Source organism: Sapajus apella, unplaced genomic scaffold (assembly GCF_009761245.1).
Source record: "Sapajus apella isolate SASKATOON/1434 unplaced genomic scaffold, GSC_monkey_1.0 scaffold49, whole genome shotgun sequence".
In the NCBI taxonomy this organism is placed as follows: Eukaryota; Metazoa; Chordata; class Mammalia; order Primates; family Cebidae; genus Sapajus; species Sapajus apella.
In genome coordinates this window covers 17,496,409-17,507,831 of record NW_022436989.1, presented here as the reverse complement: position 1 = coordinate 17,507,831, position 11,423 = coordinate 17,496,409, and the positions used below count along the sequence as shown (strand labels likewise).

At 51.0% G+C, this 11,423-nt stretch overlaps 1 protein-coding gene across 1 annotated transcript; it reads right to left on the bottom strand.

Moving 5' to 3' along the window:
• Nucleotides 1–4,862: 4,862 nt before the first annotated feature.
• Nucleotides 4,863–7,695, bottom strand: ACTA1 (actin alpha 1, skeletal muscle). The gene is made up of 7 exons (XM_032242377.1): nt 7,603–7,695; nt 6,597–6,737; nt 6,167–6,491; nt 5,900–6,061; nt 5,624–5,815; nt 5,335–5,516; nt 4,863–5,256 (listed from the first exon to the last, which is right to left on the bottom strand). Exons 2-7 carry the CDS (start codon nt 6,723–6,725, stop codon nt 5,113–5,115), a joined length of 1,134 nt encoding a protein of 377 aa, XP_032098268.1. The 5' UTR covers nt 6,726–6,737; nt 7,603–7,695; the 3' UTR covers nt 4,863–5,112.
• Between the last annotated feature and the right edge of the window lie 3,728 nt (nt 7,696–11,423).

Below are 11,423 nucleotides of genomic sequence, written 5' to 3'. Positions count from 1 at the left end.
TTAGTAAGATATAGAACATTTTTATCACCCCCAAAAGTTTCGTAATGCCTGGCCTGGTTCTTAATCTCCTTCTCCACTCTCCAGAGGCAACCACAATTCTAATTTTTTTTTTCTAGTTTTGCCTATTCTCAAATTTCATATAAATGGAATATTACAGCATATGCTGCTCTGTGTAAATTTTCTTTTACTCAGCATGTTTTTGAGATTTATCATGTTGTTCTGTGGTTTGTTCCTTTTTATTGCTGTATGGTATTCATTATAAGCCTACACACAGCTTGTTTATTCTTTGTCTTGTTGATGGATACCCAAGCTGTTACCAGTTTCTACTTTTATGAATAAAGCTGCTATTAGCATTCTTGTTCAAGTCTTTTTTTGAACATATGTTTTTATGCTTCATGGATAAATTCCTAGAGGTGAAAATTCTCAGGTATTGAGTAGTTAGTTTTATGTTTAGTTTTATAAGAAACTGGCAAATGTCTTTCCGAAGTTGTTGTACCATTTTATATTCCCACTTACGGAGTATGAGAATTTCAGTTGTTCCACATGCTTGCCAATATTTGGTGTTACCAGCCTTTTTATTTTTAGTCACAATCATGGATGTACAGGAATGTCTGACATAGCTTTTATTTTTCATCTTTCTGATGACATCAAGGAATGGACACTGTTCAAAAGGGACTCTCGGCTGGGGGCAGTAGCTCATGCCTGTAATCCCAGCACTTTGGGAGGCTGAGGTGGGTGGATTGCTTGAGGCCACGAGTTTGAGACCAGCCTGGCCAACATGGCAAAACTCCATCTTTACTAAAAATACAAAAATGAGCTGGGCATGGTAGCATGAACTTGTAATTCCAGCTCCTCAGGAGGCTGAGGCATGAGAATGAGACAGAAGTTGCAGTGAGCTGAGATCATGTCACTTCACTCCAGCCTAGGTGACAAAGTGAGTGAGACTCTGTCTCAAAAAAAAAAACAACAACAAAGAAAGGCAGGGGGAATGTCCCACAAATACTATGGTACCCAGCATGCTGTTGACATTGTTACAAACAAACAAGTCAAGGGCAAGATTCTTGCCAAGATAATTAATGTGTTTATTGAGAATATTAGGCACACAAGATAAATTCCTGAGGCACATTGAAAAAAAAAAAAAGCAGTAAAAGAAGGAAGCCAAAGAGAAGGTACCTAGGTTCAATGGAAACCCTAGCTTACTTCACCCGGAAAATCACACTTCGTGAGAACCAAAGAAGCCTGAGCTGCTGGAACCTATTCTCTGTGAAATTGCGGCATAATTGGTGTAAAAAAATTAAGACTTCTGGTAGAGGAGGAGGAAGAAGGGAAGAAGTAGAAAGAATAAGAAGAAAGAAAGGAGGAGGATGGGGAGGAGGAGGAGAAAGGAGAAGAGCAAAAGGAGGAGGGGGAGGAGGAAGATGGCAGCCAGAGGAACACACAGAGACACATTGTCACACATGGGGAAGAAGGCTGTGTGGTGATGGGCACAGAGGTTGGGGTGATGCATCTACAAGCCAAGGAATGCCAGGAATTGCTGGCAACCACCAGAAGCTGGGAGAGGAATGGAAATATTCCCACTCAGAGCCTTCAGAAGGAACCTACCCTACTTGCACCCGGATTCCAGACTCCTGGCCTCCAGAACTGTGAGAATAGACTCCTGCTGTTTGAAGCCACCCGTTTTGTGGCTTCGTTACAGCAGCCAGAAGAACCAAACACAAGCACCATGTAGGAAATTGGAGAAAGTGGGGTGGTAAAAGGCAACCGTGATTCTATTCACATCCATGAGAACCACCAATGTCATCTTTGCATGCTTCCGAATTTCCCTTTCCCTCATTCGCCACTTCTAGAAATGGTTTAATATCAGGATAAGCCATTAAGAAACTGACAAGGAAGGCAGGGCCAGTCAAGGGCTCAGGGCTCCTTCACCCAATGACAGGCCCTCCACCTTCCTGTGTGATAGGGTTGGCCTCGGGGAACCGCCCACATTCCGGCTCCCACAGAGCTACCCTGCAGCTGCTTCTGCCACCTCATGCCTCTTTTGGAAGTCGCAGTCCACAGCCTGCCCGAACAGTGCTCCGGCTCTGAGTGACAAGGATGCAGGTGGACATGGGGCCACTGTGTTCCCACCATGCTCCCTGTCTAACCAACAAAGCAGGCTTCCTCAGCTTCTTTTTGAGAGCCACAGTTGAAGCTCAAAAGCTCTTGGTAGCTCCTCACAAGCACTAGGACATAGCAACAGTGGTAAAACAAGTGCTTTCCAAAGGACACAGCAGGGCAGAAAGGAAATGGAAGTGACAGAAAGGGAGACAAAGAGGACAGGCAGGCAGGCAGGCTGACCCCACAGGCAGAGCCCACTTCGCTCCAGTCCCCCGGCTGAGGCACTGCTGGGTGGGGCCATTCCACTTTCTCTTCTCTGCCTGTAGCCAAGGTAAGAAACAGGCCTTCTTGAGCACAGTAAAGGATGTGTTTCCCCCATAAGAACCAGGACCTAGAACTCGTCCCATCTTGTCAGGAAGCAATGCTGTGTGCTGCAGCAGACTCACAGCCACACCTGGCTGAACAGAGTGAGAACCAGCACAGCACCCACAGAATCCAAACAGTTCGCAGGAGAATTGCTTGAGCCCAGGAGGCAGAAGTTGTAGTGAGCCGAGATCCGGCCACTGCACTCCACTCTGGGTGACAAAGCAAGACTCTGTCTCAAAATAAATAAATAAATAATAAAAATAAATGATATTTCTTAGATTTTGTGCATCTCCAGTGAAAATATGTAATTCCTAATTTTTTGCACTTATTTTTGGTAAAACAGTAATGTCAATGATGGGTTTTAAAAATTGGTGCTTGAAATACTATCATAGTATATTGAAAACTTCTGTCAATTCTAAACTATTATGAGTCATTTGCAGGTATGATCACAGGAGAAATAGGCCTTACATATCTTACTTAAATCCCAATTCATTTCGGGTTCTAGCTCAAGACTCTTTAGCAGGACAGTCAGCTGACACATGTAATAGTTTTCCAGGCTGCTGGCTACATGAAATAATTTTTTTTTTTTTGAAACAGGGTGTCACTTTTTCACCCAGGCTGGAGTGCAGTGGCACAATCTTGGCTCACTGCAACATCTGCCTTTTGGGCTCAAGCAATCCTCCCACCTCAGCCTCCTGACTAGCTGGGACTACAGGTGCACATCACCATGCCTAGCTAATTTTTGTATATTTAGTAGACACAGGGTTTCACCACGCTCGCCAGGCTAGTCTCAAACTCCTGGCCGCACAAAGTCCTAAGATTACAAGTGTGAGCCACTGCACCTGGCCATGAATGAATTATTTAAGCTATATGTGTATAGGTTACATTTGCTCAGATATGCATTTGCATATTATCACATCAGATACATCTATATGTTTAATATTATCAATAAAAGTGGTATTCCTCTGAAAGACTGGCATTTAATCCATTTTTAACCTTCATCCATCCTGAATGGGACAATACAAGATTTTTAGTGAACATATTAAAATCTTACATTTTTTCAATATTGTCAATACTCTTGATATATGGATTTGAGAGTACCACGCTCTTGGAGGCTTCAAAGATTTCTGAAGTTTTTCAATAGGCCAGAAAATGAGGGATTAAACATATGACTATGTGGCATATAACATAGCTATTTTGTCAATTGCAGCTATAAACTTATTTACAAATGAGTTTATTACCTTGAGTTTGAATCCGTTATATTTAGGGACCACTGCTTTTGACTAGGAAACATTAACCTCCTTTTAAAGAATAGGTATTGCGCTCTCCCACAGAAATTCATACTCTGTTGATATATTTGCTGCCTTTAAAACTTTTTGGCTGGGAAGGTGTTCCTTCTCCTCTTGCTTACCTCCTCCTTTTCTAATGCCAGCCTCAGCTTCCCACCTCTCTGACACTTCTTTGCTGCCCTTCTTTCTGGAGCTCTCACTTGGCCCTTCCTTGCCTCTTTCCCAGTCCCTATATGAGGGGGTGTTTCTTTCTACCAGCAGCACTGGTGTGAAGCAAAGGATTTCCCAGTAGGAGAGAGATAGTGACAGTCTTCATTGGCAAATTAAAACTGGCTTATTAAGCTTGGACATAGTGGCACAGGCCTGCAATTCCAGAACTTTAGGGGGCTGAGGCAGGAGCATTGCTTGTGGCCAGGAGTTCGAGACCAGCCTGGGCAGCTTAACGAGACCCTGAGACCCTGTCTCTACAATAAACAAATAAATAAATAAAAATTACCTGGACGTGGTGGCACATGCTAAAATATTAGCAACTGGGGAGGCTGAGGTGGGAGGATCCCTTGAGTTCAGTTAGTGGATACAGTGAGCTGAGATGGCACCACTGCACTCCACCCTGGGAGACAGGACGAGACCCTGTCTGTATTAAAAACAAAATGACTTGTTAAATGCAAACCCTCCCCTCTCCCCTCTCCGCCAGTCTCAGATCTGGAGATTCAGTCAGAGAACACCTTAGGCGGAGGTCAGATGCTCTCTGAGGGACAGCTCTCTGGCCCCAGCACCATGGTCAGCGCCCGTTGCCTGCCAGGACCCGGGGCGTCAGCCAAGGCAGACCTGGCAGTGGGGGCAACTCTTGGGAGCGCTGCGCAGTGGAAGAAAACTGCCTCCCCACACCTCAGAGGGGCAGGTCAGGCCACCACCAGCCGCCGGTGATCTGGAATGGATCTGATCCAGAGGGGAAACCGGCAAAGGAGCGTGGGAAGTGTTACTTTTGTCTTCCAAGGAGCTCATTCATTTGGGGTATTGTGAAAAGTGATTTCAGAGGATGTAGGGGATGGGAATCCCTCTTCCTGCTCCACTCCCTTCCCCCCACCCCAAGCAAATAAACACAACCACTTTACTCAGCTTAACAGAATGACTTTAATGCTTCTTCTAGTTTGCCATTTCCTTCCACAGGGCTTTGTTTCGAAAAATAACAAAATGAGGTAATAAGTTAATGTATGTACACGTTATAAACACTGTGTCAGTTTACGATGGCAGCAACGGAAGTTGTTACAAAGAAAGTGACTGCAGAGTGGCTGGAGTTCAGCCGCCCATTGAGCAGATTCGTCGTCCTGAGAAGTCGCGCGCTGGAGGTGGAGTGCGTCTAGAAGCATTTGCGGTGGACGATGGAGGGGCCGGCCTCGTCGTACTCCTGCTTGGTGATCCACATCTGCTGGAAGGTGGACAGCGAGGCCAGGATGGAGCCGCCGATCCACACCGAGTACTTGCGCTCCGGCGGGGCGATGATCTGCAAAACAGCGCGTGAGGTGGGGAGACCTCACCCTGGAGCCCACCCCGCCGGCAGCCCGCGGAGGCCGCCGCCCACCTTGATCTTCATGGTGCTGGGGGCCAGTGCGGTGATCTCTTTCTGCATGCGGTCCGCGATCCCAGGGTACATCGTGGTGCCCCCCGACATGACGTTGTTGGCATATAGGTCCTTCCTGATGTCGATGTCGCACTTCATGATGCTGTTGTAGGTGGTCTCGTGAATGCCCGCCGACTCCATACCTGGGGGCCCGCGAGGGGGAAGCGTGAGCGGGAGCTCGGGGCGCCCGGGGCCCGCGGGGCCGGGGGTCTGGGGGCCCTCGGTGCGGGCTCGGGCGCGCGGGGCTCACCGATGAAGGAGGGCTGGAAGAGCGTCTCTGGGCAGCGGAAGCGCTCGTTGCCGATGGTGATGACCTGCCCATCTGGCAGCTCGTAGCTCTTTTCCAGGGAGGAAGAGGAGGCGGCCGTCGCCATCTCGTTCTCGAAGTCCAGGGCCACGTAACACAGCTTCTCCTTGATGTCGCGCACGATCTCGCGTTCAGCTGCGGAGAGCAGAAGCAGGAGAGGAGCCCTCACTCAGCGCCCGCCGCCGGCCCTCCCGCCTGGGGTGCCGGGGCGCCGCGCACCTGTAGTCACGAAAGAGTAGCCGCGCTCAGTGAGGATCTTCATCAGGTAGTCGGTGAGGTCGCGACCCGCCAGGTCGAGGCGCATGATGGCGTGCGGCAGCGCATAGCCCTCATAGATGGGCACGTTGTGGGTTACACCGTCACCGGAGTCCAGCACGATGCCTGTGCGCGCAAGGCAGAGAGTGAGCGGCTGGGGGCGAGGCCGGGGCTGGGCGCTAGGGGCGGGGGTGGAGGCGGGAGAGGGGCCTGGGCGCCGCGGTCACTCACCGGTGGTCCGGCCGGAGGCGTAGAGGGACAGCACGGCCTGGATGGCTACATACATGGCGGGCACGTTGAAGGTCTCAAACATGATCTGGGTCATCTTCTCGCGGTTGGCCTTGGGGTTGAGGGGGGCCTCGGTGAGCAGGGTGGGGTGCTCCTCGGGAGCCACACGGAGCTCGTTGTAGAAGGTATGGTGCCAGATCTTCTCCATGTCGTCCCAGTTGGTGATGATGCCGTGCTCAATAGGGTACTTCAGGGTCAGGATACCTCTCTTGCTCTGAGCCTCGTCACCTACGTAGGAATCTTTCTGACCCATACCGACCATGACGCCCTGCGGAGCGGAGACACCATGCACCCGTTAACGCCGCTCCGGGTGGCACTGGCTGGATTATGCGGGGACCCGTGTCCGGTTCCCTCTGCGGAGGGGCAGCCTGACCTGGTGTCGGGGGCGGCCCACGATGGACGGGAACACGGCCCTAGGGGCGTCATCGCCGGCGAAGCCGGCTTTCACCAGGCCGGAGCCATTGTCGCACACGAGGGCGGTAGTCTCATCTTCGTCGCACATGGTGTCTAGTTTCTGCAAGGACAGGGAGACTGTGAAGAGGCGCCGGGCAGCAGCGCAGAAGCCTCAGCGGCGCAGGTAGGCCTGGCCGGCCCCAACATCCTCGCTCCCTAGGAACCTAGGGACATCCCCTATCGAGCCACTCAAATTCTGCCAAGGCGGCCACCAGGGGGTCTCTTCCCGAGCTTTGTCCCCTGACTAACTGCTGTTCTGCACCAGGAAAAGGGGCACAGCATCGTGAGACCACACTGAGAAGCCCTCTGCCCTGCACAGCCAGGGGAACAAGTCCCCCAAGACCTGCCTTCCCTGCCTGACACCTGCTCCAAGAGCTGGACGCTAGTGCCCATCCTCTCTGCGCCTCCCTGACCATATCTGTCACCTAGGGGGATAAGGCCTGGGCACTGCCTGCTCGCTGGGCCAGCCTGAGAGTGGAAGGAGAGGCCCATGGGAAAGGGTTGGCACCTCATGCAGGGAAGAGTGGCCTGTTAGGAACCCTACCATATTTCAAACTCAATAAGGGCCTTTTGCCTGCTGGAAACCCAGAGGAGGTGGCCCTGGCTGCTCATTAGCTCTAGCGCTAGTCTGGAAGAGAACTGCCTAGGAGACAACGAAAGTAAAACCGTCTATCTCCCTAGGAGCATCCTACATGCCAGGTAAAGCAACCAAGAGGGGCCAGAAAAAAAATTAGGAGACGTCCAATTTCCAGAGGCCGATTGTCTTGTCTCTTGTTTAAAGCTCGTGTGGCTCCGGGAACGAGGCACAGTGCGCAGGGCGCAGGCCTGAGGCTGACCAGGTGAGCCGACTGGGTTCTGCTCCGGAGTCCTTCGGGTTCCCCTCGGTAATGCCCTGTCCCCTTGCCCCCTCCCAACTTCCGCCCTACCTGGGCAGGTAGCTACAACTGCTACTCTCGGCTCGGGCCCCGGTCGCCGCGGGAGGGAAGCGAGGCTTCGCTCGGCGCTGTCCGCTGCAGTGGCCGATTGTCCCTCTGCTCAGGTTTTATATAGCCCGCGGGCTCTCCCTCCTCGCCACCCCGCAGGAATGTCGCTGCCCTTCTCGAGCCATATTTGGGTGTTGGGCACTAGGGCCCCCTCCCTCGGCCGGTTCGCGGCCTGGGCCCCCGCCCGGGTCCCCGGCGTTGACCAAAGAAGGAGTGGGTTGGCCCAGTCCCAGGTAACGCGGGCCGGGCCGTATATGGAGTGTCTCCCTAGCGGGTTTGCCCCTCCTGACCCGACCCAGTTGCCCGCTGGAGGGGATGAGGTGGGGCGAGGGTCACCGCGTGCACTAGTGGGTTCATGTGTGCTCCTGCGCTCCGGGAACCGCCCCTGTCCCAAAGGCCTCCCCACCCATGTCCACTCTGAGCGCCGTGGGCGCTCGGGAAGGTGCGGGACTGCTGACCTCCAATATTTCAACTCTTCTTCGGGTTCTTTGCTCAGATCCCCAAACTCCCACTTGCGACTATCGGGAAGAGGGTGACATGTGGAGTGGGGGGCTTGGGAGGATTGGAGAAGCAGTCACTCCTGAGCCTCAGGCAGGGAAGGAAGGCGAACTCCCTCCCCCTTACGCCCCTGGAACTCCATTTGTCTCTTCCCTCCCCTCCCAGCTCCCTGAATCCAAAAAGCTGAGCCACGCCGACCCCTTCCCCCACTGCAGAGAGGGCCACAAGCAGCCGGAGGGCGCGCAGCTGTCACCGGACAGACAACTGGCGGCGGGGGGGAGGCGAGGGTGGAGCGCTGGGGAGGAGGCGCTGGGGCTCCCGGGGACAGGCCTGAACAGTAGCTCTGACACTGTCAGGCGTAGAGCCTGGGCACACAGAGCTGTCCGCCTCAGGGACGCGTATTGCTCTTGGGTCTCCTAAAGGGAGTGAAGGAGTTGGGGTTCCCCTCCTCTAGGACGCACTGGCCCCAGGGTTTGGTGGGCTGAAGTCCTCCCCCAACCTCTTTGGTGGTGCTATGTGTGTCCCTCTCCTGGGGCTGAAACACAAGGGTCACAACCGTAGGAGGTGGAAATGGGTGAGGGGCTCTTCCTAGTTGAGGCTTTGCTGGTCCTTCCTCCCAATAAAGAGGACAAGGACGCTGCACTCTAGGATGGGTAGCAGATTTTCCTTCTGCAAAGACTGAACAAACTCATCTTTATATTTAGAGGATGATGTCTGCCAAGGCCGGGCAGCCTCCCAGTCCACCTTGGAGTCATCACCTACCACAGCCTGCAGGTTCTATTTATATCACTGATATATGGGGCTATGCCTTTCAGATTTTCTAGAAGGATTTGGAGCTACTTATGGTAAAGTGGAGTGGTGGTGGGGGGTCAGCAGAGGTTACCCAGTTGGTGCCTGTCTCTCTCTCTCTCTTCTTCCCTAAGTCAAGGACAGTTCTAACCTTGTGGAGGAGCAGTCTTTTGTGATGAAATCAGTGGCATGCTTTAAGGGGGTACATCAGTGACGTGGTGTGGGCCAGAACAGAATCACTCACTTTTCTGATGTGTTTAAGTGCTCCCAAAATAGTTGCAATTTCACATTTGGTAGCGGAACTCAGCAACTGGGACAGGTGTGGATTCTCTAAAAGGGGGATAGAAGCATATGTGACCCTTCTCTGCAGCCTGCATCACCGCAGCTCCTTCTAAAAATAAACAAGTATTAACAAAAATATTTTAGTAAATAAATGACTACGTTCCTAAAAACGATTAGTCAATTAAAAAAAAGGAGTTTGGTTAGTATAGGGCCTATTTGGTGAGTATAAATGCTCCTATGATTTCATATTTGGTTCTTCTGAGTATTCTGGAGAATAAGTGAATAATTGACAGAACTGTATTTCATTTTCAATATTCTGTGTCCTCCTGTGTCCGCGAGTAGTGGAGATACTAGAAAAAAAACACCTGGCAAATGAGCTACTTGTAATGTAAGGGGATTAGCTCCCGTTTGGGCCTTGCGTTCAGGAGACGTGCTGCCGTACATTGGATACCTCAGTGTTTCCTGGCATTCTAAAGGAGAATGGGATTGTCACTATTTTTCAAAACTCTTGCTCAGTTCATCTCTTACCTTTCCTCGCAGCAAGCTTTTCTAAGCTCAGTCTGTTATACTCAAACTCACACTAAAAGCTGACCGTGAATAAAAACACTCGCAAGCAAACAGAGGCCTGCTAGTACGGCAAACTGTGGGAGATGGGCCCTGAGGTGGCCAGTCCAGATATCTGCTCCCTGCCCAATGATTTGTGGCTGGTTAAATAGTCCCTGACAGGTCACCACAGGCCACCCTCAGTCTCATTCTTGTCTTGCTGCACTCTCATTGGCTTAGAGAATAGGCTGAATGAGTGGGAGGCAGAGCCACGTCTCCAAACATGTACGTTTAGGGGGAGCGCAGTGGTGCCCTGCACAGCCTTTTGAGAATTGTCACTAAATAAAGGCCAGCCATGTAGGGTATGCTAGACAGGGAGTTCCTGCTTCTAAGTTTTCAGGTGCAGCCTCAGCTCTTCATACCCTGATGGGGCGCTTCTGCTACCACAGCGCCAGTGTGTTCACACTTCCCTTCTCTCCAATAGTGCCCTCAACACTCCACACACCAATCTTGCTCAGTCCATCTTCCCTACTGTTTCCTATCAATTTAAACAGGAATTGGGAAAACACTTTGTAATATGCTTTCATGTTTTAATTAACCTTTTAACTATCTTAAGGTAAATAAGATAGGTATTATTCATTCCAGTTTTTTATTTTAAAGAAAACTGAGGCTTAATGAGCTAAAACACACCCCAGGTTCCACAGCAGCCAGTGGAGGAGACGGGCTTGGGCTGCCTCTCTCCAACCTTCCCCAACACTGGGTACAGTTCGAAACAACAGACCCTCAAGGAATCTTTTCCAACAATGAGCCACAGACATCCTGACATGAAAAGTCATGGCTTCCCCAGAAACTCAGCTTTGAGGGGCTGGCTGGCCACTCAGTTAAGAGACATTCCAGGGATGGGGCGAACAAGACAGACACATTCTCCTCACAAGCTACTTTAAAAGGTCGAGTTGGCTGGGCATGGTGGCTCATGCCTGTAATCCCAGCACTTTGGGAGGCTGATGAAGGTGGATCATTTGAGGTCAGGAGTTCAAGACCAGCTTGGCCAACATGGCGAAACCCTGTCTCTACTAAAAATACAAAAATTAGCCAGGCGTGGTGGCATACACCTGTAATCCCAGCTACTCGGGAGGCTGAGCCAGGAGAATCGCTTGAACCTGGGAGGCGGAGATTGCAGTGAACCAAGATCCCACCACTGCACTCCAGCTTAGGCGACAGAGACTCTGTCTCAAAAAAAAAAAAAAAAAAAAAGAAAAAAAAAAAAAAAGGTTGGATCAATCGCTGACAGTTAAAGAAAGGACTTGAATTTTCCACTTTTTCTTCCTCCTGAAGCTGGTGGTTTTTGCCCTCATGGCCACCTCTAAGAACCTGATGATTCATTGGAGCAGTGCCCCCTCTCCAACCTCCTTTATACTCAGAATTTCATGAACTGGTTAGCAGCTTCCATTCTGGAATCAAGCAGAGCTGCATTTATCTTCTCCACTGACTGGCTATGTAATCTTGGACAAGTCACTTTTCAGAAAGCATTCTCAGCTCACGATACTCCTGTTTTGAAGACTGTTTTAAGGATTAAAGCTAGGTGAGAACTGGAGGCAGTGGCTCACGCCTGTGATCCCAGCACTTTGGGAGGCAGAGGCAGGCGGATCACT